The sequence below is a fragment of the Erythrolamprus reginae genome, chromosome 1 (genome assembly GCF_031021105.1).
Source record: "Erythrolamprus reginae isolate rEryReg1 chromosome 1, rEryReg1.hap1, whole genome shotgun sequence".
Taxonomy (NCBI): Eukaryota; Metazoa; Chordata; class Lepidosauria; order Squamata; family Dipsadidae; genus Erythrolamprus; species Erythrolamprus reginae.
Window position 1 is genome coordinate 158,855,245 of NC_091950.1, and position 18,358 is coordinate 158,873,602.

Sequence of the window (18,358 nt, forward strand, 5' to 3'; positions counted from 1 at the left end):
TATTCCCTGGCTAAATATGAATTCTGTCCATCATGTTAAGAGAATTCTTCTTTGCCTATTGTCCCCAACTTCAGGTACAGGTTTCTTGTTCACAGTATATCAGGGCATAGGCAGAATTTTACTTGACTATAAGAACAAGGTTACGGTATTGAAGATACTTACTTTCCATTCAGAAGTTATTGAAAAGAAATAAAATCTCATAAGATGAAAATAGAAAATCTTACTGCAGACAATGGGGGTATTGAAAATCAGCTTTAAGATTATATTTTGGGGGCAAAGGGTAGGAATCTTGTTTGATGAACTTATCATACAGAGCTTCTCATTCTTCTTTTCATTCATTCATTCTTCATTTTCTAGAGCCACCCGTCTCATTCAATGACTCTGGGTGGCTTACAATTGAAAAAAATATATAACAATGAAATATACTAAAAACAGCAATAAAAATACTAAAAACATCCAGGTTAAATAGACTTAGGAGCAAGATTCCCCTGTCCAGTTGCTTTATCGTTTTGACTGATTTCCATCTTAGTTTTTTTCCCCCTTTATCTTCTACTTCCTTTCTCTTCCTGCTATTTTCCCCTCTTTCTTACTTAAAATAATTCTCAGAACTATTCTCAGAACAACTATGCAAAGTAAATAAAACAGTGTTCATGTTCCAGTCTCCTTTGTTGTGCACTGACACAAGATAGGACAAGTATGTATGTACTGTAGGTGTTGGCTACAACTGAAGTCAAATTAGAATCTTTTCACAGTTTTTGTGACCTGTAAAATGGATCACTATTTGGCTTGTTTTGGGTAAACAGGCCTGAATTTTAAGAATTGTATGATATGAGTTTTTATATGTTTGCTTTTACAAGTGATATTACCATGGTATATAAACAGTGTGATAATTATGCATGAACAGTCGCCTTGTGGTGAAATGTAATTAAAAATAATAATAAATAAAAACATCTGACTCAATAATAGGAAGATAGGTGTGCTATTTCTTAGTTTTTGAACTTGCTGTAAGTATCTGATGGTGCTTTTTATTGTCAAACACTTCACATGCAGCTTATCACTATCTTTCTTTATCCCACAGGGTGTCCACATTGTAAGAACTCAATTCCACATTTCACAACAGCAGCCGAACTCTTTAAAGAAGATCGTAAGGTAACTCTACAGTCACTTTGGATTTTATGGTAGCAACTCCATCTTATTTGGTCTATTGTTTACTTTCTCTGCTTTCAGAAATGTGAATAATTTCCCTTTTTGCTCCTCTTCATGATTTCTTCCAGTTAAATGGGGTTAGTGGAGAAGGGGGTATTTTGTCTTGAGGCAATCTCAATTTGAGGTGAAGTACAGTTTAATTGCTTTGTCTAGGATTTAAGGAGAAGAAACATAAACATGTAAGAAATCCCAGAGCGCTGCTTGTTGTGAGTGTTACCACTGGTTCTATTACTAAAAGAGACCAACTGTTTTTCTTAAGATGAGAGTTGTCATTAGACTGAGAATATTGCTTGGCTAGATTCAAATTGTGGGAAGGGCTCAATTATTTTATTTATTGATTTTTATTTTTATTGATTGATTTTGTTCAATACACAATGAGAGTTTTAGTGGGTATACACATAGTAAAATACATGATGAAGGTTATAGAGGATATACTCATAGTAAAATATATCTAAGAAAGAACAGAAGAGAGGTTATAGGAATAGAACATATCAATGAAAGAATAGAAGAAGAGATATAGGAATAGAAGAAAGGTATAGGAGATATAGGAGAGCAATAGGACCGGGGACGGAAGGCATTCTAGTGCACTTGTACTTGCCTGGATAGGTCAACCGTGGATAATCCAAGGGTAAAGTGTTGGGGGTTTGGGGATGACACTATGGAGTCCGGTAATGAGTTCCACGCTTCGACAACTCGGTTACTGAAGTCATATTTTTTACAGTCAAGTTTGGAGCTGTTAATATTAAGTTTAAATCTGTTGTGTGCTCTTGTGTTGTTGTGGTTGAAGCTGAAGTAGTCGCAGACAGGCAGGACGTTGCAGCATATGATCTTGTGGGCAATATTTAGATCTTGTTTAAGGCATCTTAGTCCTAGGCTTTCTAGGCCCAGGATTGAAAGTCTAGTCTCGTAGGGTATTCTGTTTCGAGTGGAGGAGTGAAGGGCTCTTCTGGTGAAGTATCTCTGGTCATTTTCAAGGGTGTTAATGTCTGAGATGCGACATGGGTTCCAAACAGATGAGCTGTATTCGAGGATGGGTCTGGTGAAAGTTTTGTAAGCTCTGGTAAGTAGTGTGAGATTGCCAGAGCAGAAGCTACATAGGATTAGGTTTACAACTCTTGAAGCCTTCTTGGCTATGTTGTTGCAGTGGGATTTGGCACTTAAATCTTTAGTTATTAGTATACCAAGGTCTTTAACCGAGTGGGGGTTATCTGTGATAATTTGATTATTCAGTTCGTATTTGGAGTTCAGATTCTTTTTCCCAATGTGTAGGACAGAGCATTTGCTAGTTGAGATTTGTAGTTGCCATGTGTTAGACCACTCAGAAACAGAGTTCAGGTCTTTTTGGAGAGTAGTTGTGTTATCGGTGGTGTTGAAGAGTTTTACATCGTCAGCGAAGAGGACACAGTTGCTTGTGATGTAATCGCAAAGGTCATTTTCTGAGAAAGGTCTTCTAACACATATTGTAGATAGTGCAATCATCTTTAACAGTCCCACGGTGCATTAATCAAAGTTCAGAAAGATCATTGCAAAACAACAGATCTAGTTGTAGGGTTCAACTGGTGAGGTCTAGGAATATTGCTCTATGAGAAAATGTTGAAGGAAGTTATTTTGGAGAAAAGTGAACCATGGAATTCCTGATCTAGGTTAAGTAGGTGGGTGTATCTTGGCATAGATATATAAATATATATGCATAAGCACAAACATGTACATGTATTTGTGTTAACCATTTTGGGGGGATGCTGGTGCTATAAGTTTTCACCAAAGTGAAAGATATAATTTTGGCACAAACTTTCCTCCCAAGATTGCTTTAAATTAGCATTGTACTATTCTGGGTTGTGCTGGAGTGCAGGTCACAGAAGAATGGATTTAAATTAAAGGAAGGCAGATTTAAAAATCCTAAGAGTAAGAGTTGTTTGATAGTGGAACCAATTACTCAGAGAGATGGTGGATTTGCCTTCACTGTGTATCTTTGGATCAGGTCTAGGGATCCTACTATTGAGAATACTTTAATTAGGATTCCTTCACTGAGCAGAGAGTTAGTCTTAACAGTCTGACCCTGATTCAAACCCTGATTCTGAACAAGAGCTAGAAGTTGAATTAAGAAAGGCATGGAGACAGCAATACATTCCACTTGCTGTTGCAAGCACTTCAAGAAGCATATTGCTTTCTTTTGCACATATGTGAGTGTTTTAAGATCTTGATTATTCAGCATCAGTTCCTCCTTTGCCATACTATCAATACTAAGCAAACGTATTGCTTTTCAAAACTCAATATGGTTTTATTCTATCTGGCAACCCATCCCAGGAAAACATGCAACTCCACACATTACTCCTCCCCACTCAACAGCATGCATGAATACCACAACTTTGTGGATAGCCCCTGAGTCTTTCTCCACTATGGTAATTTCCCTCATACTGAGAACTTTGTGTGTATAGTATTAAATAACTTTGCGCAAATGATGGGTGAATTCAGAATTTTCATTGCTTCCATTGATTAACAGATTTATTCAAAACCTGACTAAGATTGAAAGGGGTCCTTTTAGACCTCAAGATGGTGATTGATGGGTGCAGCCCTTATTTCAGCTAATAGTAGAAATAAGTAATGTGCCAGCCAACTAAAATGTAGAAGCATAAAGTTTAATGAGCTGGAACCTAAGTTCCAATTGAGGATATTGAGTTTAGAGTAGTTCCTGAAGGCCGGGCATACAGGAAAAACAGCTATGTTTTTATCTACTTTGCTTGACTTTTCAAGGTAGTGGAGATTGATATTCTATACTATTTCTTCAATCATATACAATTCAATTCTGCTGAAGTGCTCTTGGATTTGCTAATGACCTTTATGGATATTCTATACAGACTGTACTGCTGCTCGTGGATGCACTCCAGCATTATCGTAAAGCTCTTTTTAAACAATTCTTTTCTCAAATTTATATGAATTTTTTTTAGGTCTGGCTGCTGCCGCACAGTTCAGTAGACAACAGATAAGCAGATATGTAAAACAAATTGGACTTTAAAAATCCAGCGAGCTTTTAATTTTCAAAGGAAAATATTTGCATGTGCCTCACAGCTTTTTACAAGCTTATATTTGTCTCCAACATTGTGATTCTCAATTTTCCCTCTTCTTAAGTCAGTCAGTATAATACCACAGTGGAGGAACAGATTATATAACCTAGATAGGAGAATTAAGATACAGAGTTATATCGCTATGCCTTTCCCTAGCTAGTTATTGAAAATCCTTGAACTATGTCATTGCCTTTAGAAGGAGTTTTCCTATTTGAGAAAGTGCAGTACATATTTTTAGGACCATAATTCCAGTACATTCAGCCAATGCAAATATTTGGTTTGAACTGATTCCATTAATGTTGGCCATCATGAGAACAATTTTGAAACTTTGACAAGACAGAATATCTATGGCTGATTCTATTTTCCCTCTGACATTCCTTTAAAATTGTATATTTTGAATAGTTTTTGTCCACTTGCCTATTTTGTACGCAGGGGTGGGTTGCTGCCCCGATGGGGTGAAACACAGTGGGGTAGCGAAAATGGAGCTCCACCCCAGAGCACCCAATTTGTACTGAAATGTGAAAGAAAATGCAGGGCATCCTGCATAAGCCACTCCAAACTGTGGTAGTAAAAATTTTGGTAGTCCTTCACTGTTTGTACTCAGTCTGTGTAAAGGTAATGTTAGTGATTAATATTTAGAATTATGAGGAAACAAGTTACCTAATTATCATACAGTAGTAAAAATATAAGGATATTAGAGAACTAGCACCAAATAAATAAAAACATATTCTTAAATGTTGAAACCAAAATATATGCTATTTACATTCATGTAGTATAATCAGTATCACATCCAATCTTGTGATATCTAAACATCTAACAAATGTATTCTCTCATAAACTGTTATGAACATAAGACTGTAAATACATGCATATGATTTGTATGTGTGTAACTATATGCCTGCCAGAGTAACTCTGGCTGTATCCAGGTCTGAAATCCAGCAGGTTTTAAAAGATTCTAGAGAACCAGTAGTGGAAATTTTGAGTATTTCAGAGAACTGGTAGCAGAAATTTTGAGTAGTTTGGATAACCAGCAAATACCACCTCTGGCTGGCCCCAGAGTGTGGTGGTATTAAAGTTTGTTGCAAAAATCAAAACCAGAAGCACACACTGATTACTGATTTAGCTGGATTCATGAATTTCTTTATAAACATAGTAACAAATGAATTTACAATACCATTAGCAGGGTTCTTCTTCAATGTAGTTACGAGTAAACACAAGCATTTACAGTCATGCGCAAATTGCAATTTCAGCACACGGAAGCAAAAAACAACTGAAATCTCATGAGCATCCCCACACGAGATTTTGCTTCTGCGCATGTTCAGGAAGCAAAAAAGCCCCCAAAATTCAGAAAATAAGATGGTGCTGACCGGCGAAGATGGCACCAGAGTGGCCGCGCGCAAATTACGCAATCTGGCGGCCGCTACTGGAACAGAGCTCCGGGGCATAGCGGTAGCAACCCACCATTGGAATGGAGATTTTGCAATATCCTTCCCCCAGGAGTGGGGAGAGAATGTGGGTTTTGCTTCCCCTGTCACTTCCACCAAGCCATGCCCACCAAGCTACACCACACCCATCAAGCCACGCCCACAGAATTGGTAGTAAAAAAAATGGATTTCACCACTAGCTGTACTTAAATTTAATAGAAACAAAACTAAACCATTAATACGCCAAACAATCCTCAGCTGTTCTTCAGTAAGTAACAAGTTACCATCCAGCCTGAGGTGCTCATATTCTAGCACCATATTGTCATTCACTTTATCTCATCTACGGCCCTGTGTAGTTTTCTTGGAGTGATTTGCCATTTCTTTCTCCCACACAGAATGTAATGACATCATAACTAAAGTGATTGTCTGCCTTCAGCAACTTTATTTATATTGTGGCCACCCTGTGTAGAGACCAGCTTGCTTTAGCTGGACTGCTGGGCTGAACTTCACATCATGGGTGACCCTATTGGGACCATATACTCTGGGGATACACTCCCAGCCTTCTCTCTTCATCACAGACATTATTCCATGAATACATCCAGAATCCAAATGTAGGCTGATCTCCTGGGAATCACTGTGTAACTTCATTGAGGTGATAGGGGACCCCGGCATTTCATTGACATAATAGTTAATAAAAACTAAGCATCTTTCACAGCCCCTTTATAGGGAACCAGCATTCTGTAATATTCACGTTCAGAATCAGAGCTGAAGTCGCCTCGAATCAGTATCCTTTTCTGCATAAATAGGTTTGTCAACTTTAGTTCACCACTTTCCAAAAGTAGTGTTATTTTTAAGAGAGATAACATTTCAGTCTGGGGGAAAAACATTGGGGGAATTGAAGACTTGCCCTTTTTCATTCTTCTCTAAAATCAATGTTCAGTAAGCTATTCACTTCCATTTTCATAACAAAAGTCAATATTTGCTGCTGTGGAGATTTATTTCCTTGAATCAATATACTGATGAGTGGCAGTACATATTTTAACAGCAAAAAAAAAAAGCAAATTGTTCCCGCAGAAGGCTTTTATTATCACAACCATAAGTGCTCAAAGAACAGTCCTTGGAAAGGCGAAGAAGGGGAAGAGCACAAGCATTTAAAATGATTTTTTCTTGTATTCTAGTCAAACCAAACCAAACATGGAGTTAATAATTTGCTGTTTGTTTGTTTGAACACAAATAAATAAATTATTCAAGTCAGGGAAACAGGGCAACACTGAAAATTACAACCTAATCAATTTTGTCTTTCCATACTTTAATCTTCCTTTTCTGTACAGCCTCTTGCTTTTATCTAAGTATTATTTCTGAGATGGAGCCGTGATGAGAACTACATGCCATGTAGTTCAAATGTGATAGTTAAAGATCCTGAAAATAACCCGTTCTGTATCTTTTCAATAAATCATTAGACAACTTTTTACTAAAAGGAACATCCAACTGTTTCCTGGGAAAAAATGTTTTTAAAAAAATAAGCTAGTATACTAATGCTCATTCAGAGTCACCTTGAACCATGAGATAAATAAATAAAATACTGCTGTTTTAGTAAAAATAAAAATCTGAGAAAATATATGTCATAAAGTTAAGATTTTAAAAAGCCTTTTTGAATATTTCTAACTTCTAAAATAAATATACAAACATGCAACTGAATATCTGGAAAAGATCTCAAGTTATACAAACAACTGGTGAAAAACTAGTCCATTTTTAATTCCTGACATCCGGCAAAGCTAACTTTTTCAATATTTATCTGGGTTTCGTTTTGGATTATTTCTGAAATTCTTTTCCAGAAAAATCAATTCCTGTATTACTTGCCTGTACTCTGATAAACTATCAGATAAAGTTTAATCTCAAAAGCTGGCAAGGAATTGACATGTCAGGTTTCTTTAAACATTTATAAAAAATGGGATTGCAAAGGAATGTTGTGGGTTAATACCAGAGCTGACACTATTGTTTGTCTTTATTATAAAGTACTTTATATAAGTAAATAACAAATACAGGAAAAAAGGCAGAAGGGAGCCATGGAGTCACTGATGCTTACTCTACTACTCGGTGTTTGCTGGGTTGAGGAATTTTCTAACTACCATTTTCAGATAGGCGCCAAGAAACGGGCAAATTAATGCTTCATAAACTCAGTAAAAATTACATACTTTTAACTTTATTATTTTGTACCTATTAAATTACATATTGTATTTTCTTTCTAGAACTTTGATAAAGCAATTTGTACACAGTTAGAATTTGCTGTGTAGCTATATATAGGAGGAGAAACCCTTTAATGCATCTGGATTTTTAAAGTATGCTGTCGAATTTTCTGGAGACTTCGTTCTTTGGGATACAGTATTTCATTTTAAAATAAATCAGGATAGCTGTTCGCCAGTCTTATCTCCGGGCACTTCAAGACTGGATTAGTATGCATTCTTTCCATCCTTGTGTCACCATAAATTGTGCTGCCCCCCATAGCCAAGCTCTATTGTTTTGCAACAAGAAGGCCAGCAGATGGTTCTTTCCTTACAGATCTAATATGGGACAATTTCAGGGGAGCCATTGGAAGATTCCCCAGCTTCCTTTCCTCTCACACCCTAAATCATCCTGTGACAGGAAAACTAGTTATTCTCCATAACAAGCGACAGGTGGGTTGGCAGACTCAAGACATGTGCTCAAGGTGCAGAGTTTAGTTATTTTTCAAGTTGCACAAGTGAAAGGGTGTTTCTTGGCCTTGTGTAGAGCAATTTATTTTGCTGTCAATTTAAAAAAAAAAACCCAGCTGCTAGATCACTATGGAGTGGGAATACAGAGGGCCATAGCAGAATGCTTGCAAGTACATCATTAGGGGCATCCCACATTATCCTGTGCCTCCTGAACCCTGACAACCAGTCAGTCAGGGTGTGATTTTTATCCACAAATATCAGTCTTCTGGAAGACAGATTTCATTTTATTAAGATTGATAACCACATATTAAAAATGATCACCCTCTCATACAAGTCCATGTTAGAAGATTAGCATTTCCCCATAAATAAACAAGCATTGCGCTTTCAGAAGTATGACAAACATATTTAAAGATGTAGTTGGCAGCACCTGGAAGAAATTCGAAGAGTATGCAAAATTTACCTAGCTCAAGTGATCTATAAATTTTGGAATTGCCCAAGTGGTAGTACGCTGCTCCAAGTAATTAAATAATAAAGATAATTTGTGAAAATCCTGTTGTACGTATGTCCTAGTTTTAATTAGCTGGCAATCCTCTTCTTCTTTTTTTGTTGGGAGAAGTCATAAATGCATTAGTCGTTTGAAGTGTGTGTTTAAAAGCAGGTCCAGAAAATTAGTATGTGTACAAACATTTGCTTATGTAAAGCATAATCAGGACTGATTATGCTTTACATAAGCAAATGTCAAGCATGAAGAATAAGGATCACGTGTTAAGTTTCCATTAAGAGTATTTATTCTCCATGCCCTTACCCAAGAATCTAGTCAACTAATAGACATTGCTTAGGACCAGATTATTTACGGGACTGTTTTCTGCCTCACATATCACATACAGCTGAGTGTAGATCTGAAGGTCAGCAGTTCAAATCTCATCACTGGCTCAAGGTTGACTCAGCCTTCCATCCTTCCGAGGTGGGTAAAATGAGGACCCGGATTGTGGGGGCAATATGCTGGCTATGTTAAAAAGTGCTATTGCTAGCATGTTGTAAGCCGCCCTGAGTCCAAGGAGAAGGGCGGCATAAAAATCGAATAAATAAAATAAATAAATAAATATCCCAGCAATCAATTAGGTCACACAGAATCAGCCTTCTCCGGGTCCTGTCGGCCAAACAATATCGGCTGGCGGGACCACGGAGGGGTAGCCTTCTCTGTTGCAGCCCGGTCTTCTAGAACCAACCCCCCCCCAAAAAAGATTTGTACCGCCTCCACTCTCCTTGCCTTTTGAAAAGTGCTTAAAACACATTTATGTTGGCAGGCCTGGGGTCGTTGAGCAATGGTTTTCCATTCCGGCCACTAGTATGTATGAGCGATGACTGTGTGTTGTTTTATTGGGTTTAAATTTTTTTTTACTTGTTCTTATTTATGTACAGTGATCCCTCAATTTTCGCGGGGGTTACGTTCCAAGACCTCCCACGAAAATCGATTTTCCGCGAAGTAGCGGTGCGGAAGTAAAAACACCATCTGCGCATGCGCGCCCTTTTTCCATGGCCGCGCAAGGGCTTGAAGTTGGAGGCGGGGAGCGACGAAAGGCTGGCAATAATTGCTTTTAATGTCGGCCACCCACCCAGCGCCTCCGGCCTCATCGCCGCTACCCCCCGCCCGCCCGATTCGCCCCTCTCACCAGCTTTCTTGGGGCACGAGTCCTCCTGCAGCAGCGCTGGCGGCAACGGCTTCTCGGCTTTTAGAATGCACGCCTCCTTCCTTCCCTCCCTCCTTCCTTCCCTCCTTCCTTCTCTCCCTCCTTCCTTCCCTCCCTCCTTCCCTCCTTCCTTCCTTCCCTCCTTCCTTCCCTCCCTCCTTCCTTCCTTCCCTCCTTCCTTCCTTCCCTCCTTCCTTGCTTCCCTCCTTCCTTCCTTTCTTCCCTCCTTCCTTCCCTCCTTCCTTCCTTCCCTCCCTCCTTCCTTCCCTCCTTCCTCCCTCCTTCCCTCCCTCCTTCCTTCCCTCCTTCCTTCCCTCCTTCCTTCCTTCCCTCCCTCCTTCCTTCCCTCCTTCCTTCCCTCCCTCCTTCCTTCCCTCCTTCCTTCCTTCCCTCCTTCCTTCCCTCCTTCCTTCCCTCCCCCCTTCCCTCCTTCCCTCCTTCCTTCCCTCCTTCCTTCCTTCCCTCCTTCCCTCCTGAAAGCATACAGTATGGTGAAAGCACTTAAATAATGACAGAATAAAAAAACCCAGCCCTCACCTGTGTTTGAATTTCATTCACTCAGTCATTCATTCATTCTTCTGTATGCCACTCAGTCCCAACACTTTTAACCCATAAATTACCATTTCCCATCCCCTTAATTACCATTTCCCCTTCCCATTACTGTACCTCTACCTGTACCTGTACAGTACTGTACTGTACCCATTGAATAAGACACTTAGTCATCCTGATAATAAACGATAACAATATTTATTTACATTTGGGGGGGGGGTTAGCATAACTAGGATAACTCGGGATCTTCTTCTATCACCATTTCTACAATGGACGCTGCAGGTGATGGTGTGACAGACCTCTTGGTTTTCGTGACAAACATAGTTATGGGCAGTTGTTGGTGCAGTTTCTTTTTCTGGGCTAACATGGCTCTGTATGGTGCAAAGGTGTTGTCAAGGGAGGCCTTAAAGTGTATAGAGCGAGTCATGTTGGGATCCCAAAGTTCCACCATGTGTTGGAGATGTGCAGCAGCTCTGTTCAGTTCTGCAAGCCGCTCAAGCGTTAGGCCAACATCTTCTTCTTCCTCAGCTTGTTCAGCTTCCTCTTCCTCCTCTTCTTCACTCGCTGACCTGGTCAGCTCCTCCAGATCTTTGTCTGTCAGCGGTAGGCCATGCTCATCAAGCAAACCATTGACTTCATCTGGTGTCATGTCAATGAAGCCTTCTCCACCCAGTGCCTGTGCCAGCTTCACAGATTTCTGGACTGCAGCATGTTGAATTTCTTCGGGAGCAAATCCCTTGTAATCATGCACCACTTCTGGCCACAATTTATTCCAGTAGGCATTCATTGTCTGTGACATCATATCCATTAAGGCATTCTGAATGTTCTTCAGACACGATGCGATCGTGTACTGACGCCAGTAGCCCTTCAATGTGAAGCTTTCATCAGCGTCCATTGCTTCCACGAGGCTTGCAAGGGAATTGCGCGTGTACAGTGCCTTAAATGCGCGGATAACACCTTGATCGATCGGCTGGATAAGCGATATGGTGTTTGGTGGCAAGAATTCGACTTGCACCCCAGCATGTTCATGTGCCAGGTCATCATGGCCTCCAGCATTGTCCATTAGGAGAAGCACTTTGAAATTGAGTCCTTTGCCAGCCAAATAATCCTTCACCTGTGGGATGAAGCACTGATGAAACCAGTCCCGCGTGAGGGGTTTTGTAATCCATGCTTTAGGATTATGCATCCAGTACACTGGCAATGCATTCTTATTTCTGTTCTTGAGGGCTCTTGGATTTCGTGACTTATAAATTAGCCCTGGCTTCATCAAAAAGCCTGCTGCATTCCCACACATGATCAAAGTTACCCGATCTTTCTGGGCCTTAAAGCCAGGGGCTTTGGCTTCATCTTGCATCAAGAAAGTCCGTGAAGGCATCCTCTTCCAGAACAGGCCTGTTTCGTCCATGTTGAACACCTGTTCTGGAAGGTAGCCCCCTTCTTCAATTAGGTCTTTAAACGTGCCCTGGACGTACGTTTCGGCTGCACCTGTATCTGCTGAGGCAGCTTCTCCATGCAATGACACACTCTTCAGGCCATAGCGCCGTTGAAATTTCTCAAACCACCCTTTGCTTGCTGTGAATGTGGATGGGGCTGAAGAAGCAGAAGATGTTGATGGCTGGGGGTCTTCAGAGTCATCAGCACCTTCACCAGCACCTTCATCTGCAGAGAATGACAGGAAAGGGAGAGAGAAGTGACTCTTGAATGAAAGCATACAGTACTGTATGGTAAAAGCACTTAAATAATGACAGAATAAAAAAACCCAGCCCTCACCTGTGTTTCCCTCATCTGCATCGCCTCCTTCTGTGTTTGCAAGACGGGTGTAGAGTTGCTGTGCCTTTGTCCGTATGGTGTTGGTATCCAAAGCAATGCTCTTTTTACGGCAGTCTTGTACCCACACGGACAAAGCAGCTTCCATCTTCATAAGGCGTTTGTTTCTAGGCATCACCATTCTTTTTGCAGCCTTGTTGAATGTTATCAGAGAAGTTTGCCTTATCTTCTTTTCGTCTTTCCGAATGTATCGCACACTCGATTCGTTGATCCCATAATGCCGACCAACATCTGCATAAGAGCGTCCCTCTTTCAGCATGTCCAAAAGTTCAATTTTCTCCTTAATTGTCAGCATCTTCCTGCTCTTTTTAGCGTCGCCGCCACCGCTCCGCGTGCAACGTTTAGGAGCCATCTTCCAACAAGTCTTAACAAGTTCCAAAAGTTCCAAAGCACGCTGGCCAAACAACACTGATTGGCCGAGATTTCTGTCCATCAGCAGTCGGGCGAAATTTTTGCAATGACAACACTGATTGGCTGAGATTTCGGTGCATCAGCATTTCCGGGCAAAGTTTTTGCGATGGCAAAGCTGATTGGCCGAGATTTCGGCCAATCAGCAATGGCAGACGTTAGTTTGGTGATGACGTATGACGTCATCGGGCGGGAAAAACCGTGGTGTAGGAAAAAAAACGCGGACTATTTTTAAATTATTATTTTTTGAAAAACCGTGGTATAGCCGTTTCGCGAAGATCGAGACCGCGAAAATCGAGGGATCACTGTATTGGGGTATTTTAAATTTTTATGATGTTTTTACTGTTGTAAGCCACCCTGAGTCCGCAAGGAGAAGGGCAGCCTATTAAATAAATAAATAAATAAATAAACAAATAAACAAGTAAGTAAGTAAGTAAGTATAAATAAATAAATATATAAATAAATAAATAAATAAATAATGGTCATTAATAAATTGGTGCTGCATAAGAGTTAACAGAATTCAAGAGGAACTGGACTTGGACGCTCGTGGGAATGTAACAACTCCAGACTCTGATTACTTCTGGACTCCAGGATTTGCCTCTCCTCCTACATCAGATTCTATTGCACAAGTTTGGTATCTGATCTTACTTGCAGCCCAAGCCAAAATGGTCAGTGACCAGCTGAAAAGGGGCAGGCCCTCAGCACATTTAAACAGCCAAAAGGAAGTGGGCAAATGCTACCCTATGATCATGCCAGCAACATCACTGAGGCATTGTACTTTGCTCTTACTGCAAGATTTGTGTCAGGAAAGATGTGAAATGTCACATGATGTTAGGCTGCCTCTGTAGCATGTTGGGGATGAATTGCAGATGACATGATAAAAATAAGTCCCTTAAAAGTGTTAGCCAGACAATTTCAGGTACAGATGAGCCCTGAAGTAAAAATGCTAATGCGAATGGACTTTTCCATCCAAAAAATTAATGTATATGCTCACAGATAAGCCAACCTTCAACTTTTCCATTAAAGTATCTTTAAAAATATGCCACCGGCAGATAAGCAGACCTTTTTGACATTTTTGTACACTTGAGCCAAAGCCCAAGAGTCAAAGTAATGAGTGAAACTAAAGGCTAGGTATCCCCACTGAGAAAGATGCAATGGGAATGTTGTGATTCAGCCTGAGGCTCCTCAGGGACCGGCTGGAGCTCTGCCGGATCCATGCCCAGAGGAGGAGGACAGTGAACAGGAGGGGGAGGACCAGGCAGACGGGGGAGAGGAACGTCAGGAAGAGGAGGAGGGAGAGCAGCCTGAGACCCCCAGGGGGGGCCTCTCCCCAGCTAGTAGCCTGGATTCATTGGATGAAGATGCACAGGCTATAATAGACATGAGGCAGCGACGAGCAGCTCAAAGACGGGGCCAATTAGAAAGGTATTTCCATCCCTGAATTGGCAACAGCTGGGTTTGGGTGTGGTTCTCCTCAGCAGGGTTGAAAAGGCAGGCCCGCCCTTACAGTCTTGTGGAGAGTTATCAATTGGGAGTCCTGTGACCTTGCTTCGATTCTTGGCGTCTCTGATCTTGGCTTGTGTCCTAGAAGTCTGGAAGACTGGGGGAGGCGTGGGTTTTATTATCTCCAGCGTTGTTTTTGCCAGAAAGAATCCTGTTTTATTGCCTGGCCTTCGTGAAACCTCTGTGAAGCTTCATAGTGTTCCTGTCTGTAAGAACAGTTTTTGTTACCTGTGTTTGCTTTCAATTATATAAACTGCCTTTGCTTTTTACCAGTGTGTCTGGCTACTCTTTTTGGTTGGTGTTGGCGTCTGGGGGGACCCAGACAGAACAGGGAAGGGAGACAGCAGCTGAGAAAATTTGAGATATTTTTTTTCCTTTCTCCAAATCTGGTATGAGGGAAAGTTCTTTCATTTCCCTCAACTGGAAGCAAGATTTAGGAAAAGAGTCAGAAATCCCCCCCCCCCCCCCAAAAAAGCAGAACAGGCAGAGAAAATGTCAAGACTTTGAAACAACAGAGATAGAAAGCAGAAAGTGAGATAAAAGAGATCTCTCTGTGTGGGAAAGGATTATCAAGCAATAGAGAGTGACCACACAAATATAAAAGACAAAAGAAAAGGTCAACATAAATATATTAGAGATGTAGACTAGAAAGAGATGAAAATATAGTGAAGCTGGACTTTAAATAATACAACGTAGATTAAGAGCCTTTGAAAAATGGATAGCTAAAATAGAATATATATTTAAGTAGTGAAATATTAATTTCTGAACTAATTAAAGACATTTATAATTTACAGGGTTTTTTTTGGTAAGCTTTCTTGTAAAATAAAAGGGAGATTCAGAAACACAACTAACTCAAGTTCATAGCACTTCCAATTTTTATTGATTCTGAGTCAATTTTACATATACTATAGTTCAAAAAAACAACCTGTGACATAATCACCTTTGAAATATTTGCTATTTAAGAAAAATCTTGTGCTTAGCTAAACAAAATTTGGGGGGGGGGGGGTGTTTCCAGGCTTCTTTGCAAACCTTTTCCCCCTTTTTCTGTCTTCCTATCTTCCTATTGACCATTATTTCCATTTCAGATAGTTAATTGACATAGTACATTTAGAGAGCAGGGGAAGCTTAATCACTGAAAATACTTTGTGTTCATCAGTCTAACAGTAATTGAGGGGGGGGGAGAGAAATAATTTTAAATAAGCTTACTTATTTTAAGTATATACAGAAAAAAAGTATATGAAAGAGATAAAATTAACATTCCCCAAGCCTTCAAAATCTTTCCCAATAACAGTTTTCCCACCCCCTTCCTCCTTCATATATTCTCTGAAAATAACCTTGTGAAGAGTTACAATTCCCTCAAGACAAACAAAAGATAAAAGGTATTAGACTGTAGTGAAATGAACTGTATAAAGATACTTTACAGGAATAAAAGTCCATTCTTTTCAGGAGCAATGAAAGGAAGGACAAAACTGGAGGAAATTTGTGGGGAAGAATGGGGCAAGGCACACTAAAAGCTGTATCTTGAAAGTGACCATCTTACATTAGTAGTGTGAAATTATTTGAAGGGATGAGGTTTCTACATTGGAATCCAGGAACTAGTTGTTAGACAATTTTCTCAAGCTGAAAAATTAAGAACAGGATGTGTAGTTACTTAATAGTAGTTCCCTTTAATTGTTTTCACCTCTAGACAGAATCTTGCCAGGCTAAAGCAACTATTTGCAAAACTACTAGTACCTACTGTATATCTGGGAACAGCTAAAGAGAAACCGTTTTAACCCTCTTTCTGCAGACCAAACTTTCTAAGCTCTGCTGCCTCTTTTCCCACTAGAATGCAATCCCTCCCTCTGGGAATCCAGACTACATTCCACCCCAAATTTGTACTGAGTTGTCATTGAGTCATTACGATCCCTCCTATGGCATGTTTAATTTCTAGATAGGCAGAAGTTTGAAAGATAAAGATTATGGAGATCCTGGTTTGTCAATTCCTTAAACTTGTTTCAAGCAACTCTCTCCCTGATGTTTTGGGTTCAATAGATTTGTTTGGCTTTTCATAGTAGTTGGGAGGGGCAGGCTGCTAACCAGGTGTGGGCTGCTGCCCGGACAGGGTTGAATGCAGTGGGGTAGCAAAAATGGAGCTCCACCCCAGAACACCCAATTGCACTGAAAGATGTTGAAAGAAAATGCAGGGAGTCCTCCATAAGCCACGCCCACTGTGTGGTAGTAAATAGTTTGGTAGCCCTTCACTGCTGCTAATCAGGATGAAAGGCATGACAACTCTGTGAGAGAAGTCCAAATTTGAATTTAAAAAATTAAGCATTTTTATTTTGCAAGTTGGTAAAATAAATTGAAGGCCTTAATGTAACCTCTTGCCTTGTACATTTAAAAAACAAATTATCTAATTTGTATTTGCTCAATTTATTACTCATAAACTTTTAAGCAAAATCATATACATTTTGGCAGGAATCATTTGTGACACATGACCAAAAGGCAAACCAATGCAAACCTATTTAGGTGCAAGAAACACTGAAATTTGGCTGCATTTATTTCCAGCTAGTTATCTTTCTAGAAGTCTTTGCAATATAGGTGAACATTTTAATTTACTTAAAGTAAGTTTACTTACTTACTTGTTACATCTGATAAATCTGTAAAATAAGTATAGGATAGAATATAGGGAGACTAGGATAGATCTATTTCAGCCTTATTTTGGCCTCATCAGCTAGCCATACCCTCACTGGGACTTGAACAGTATCCAATCCCTTCAGCTCTGTACCAGGGAAGGGTTACATATTTTTGTGTCGAATCACCCTGGGTATATTGAAGGAACATCACAGCTCCTTTTTTGCCTCTCAGCCCAACCCAGGGCCATTTCCAAGGCAGTTAATTTATTAATAGCCGACAAACTATATTCTGTATGTATCACATGTTTTGGCTGAATTTGAAAATTAAGGGAGACTAGGATAGATCTATTTTGGCCTTATTTTGGCCTCATCAGCTAGCCATTTTCTAGGCAGTTAATTTATTAATAGCCGACAAACTGTATTCTGTATGTGTCACATGTTTTGGCTGAATTTGAAAATTAAGGGAGACTAGGATAGATCTATTTCGGCCTTATTTTGAGCTCATCAGCTAGCCATACCCTCACCTGGACTTGAATATATATATATTCAAAAGTTGATGCAATGTCTCCAATTTTATTTGCATTTGAAAACTAGAGACAGAAATTAAAATTAATGTCAGCAATGTAATTTTATAGGAGATGACAAACAAGCTCAAGAAAGGAAACGAAAAGATATTAGGGTCCAACAAAAGACATGGTAAATTTTGTTTCTAAAATGGGAACTTTCAGAAGCTTTATGAGAGAAGGGCCCTTGATGTTATAGGAAATCGTAGTCATTTAGGGATATAAAGGTCAACAGTAACTTTAGTTGTGTTTAGAAATAAGCTGGAAGTTGATGTAGCTTCAAAACTATAGGGGATCTCTGTACAGGGGGGAAAAATGTTGCTCATCTATATTTCTTTTCTAGCAAGCCCAAAAAGAGACTACCACACACATTTCGGAGACAGTTTATGAATGTGACTAAGCCATATCGAACAAGCAGATCCATCTTTTCCATGAAACAGCACAATTGGTACATGTGCTACATCTGTGTAAAAAAAACACTTTTGGGCATAGATGTTATCTAAGTATCTAAGGAAAACACTGGATACAGGAACATGCTCAAAGGCTTGCTGACAAGAGAGGAATAAACGAGGGCTGTGTGCTGCATCCAGTGAATTTGTAGCTGGTGGAATAAACACACTTAAGGAATCCTCATACATAATGTATCACACTGGAGGCAAATATCAAGTGAACCCTAGCCTCTAGGGCTCTGTCCTTGGCTCTCTGTTAGTCAGAATTGTTATAAATGATCTAGAGGATGGAGGGTAAGGGATGCTTATTGAAATTGCAGATGGCATCAAAGCAGAGAGATTGGCTAATTAGGGAACAAAATTATA

The 18,358-nt window shown here is 39.9% G+C and overlaps 1 protein-coding gene across 2 annotated transcripts in view; it reads left to right on the top strand.

The window, feature by feature from the left end:
- Positions 1-18,358, top strand: part of PDIA5 (protein disulfide isomerase family A member 5) — a 281,836-nt gene that overhangs the window by 247,794 nt on the left and 15,684 nt on the right. For both annotated transcript variants that reach the window (XR_011557046.1, XM_070730287.1), the window contains exon 15: positions 1,079-1,149. Coding sequence is in view for 1 of the 2 variants with exons in the window: in XM_070730287.1 (XP_070586388.1) it covers positions 1,079-1,149 (71 nt within the window). In the remaining variant the exon portion in view is untranslated. The remainder of the gene's footprint in view (positions 1-1,078; positions 1,150-18,358) is intronic.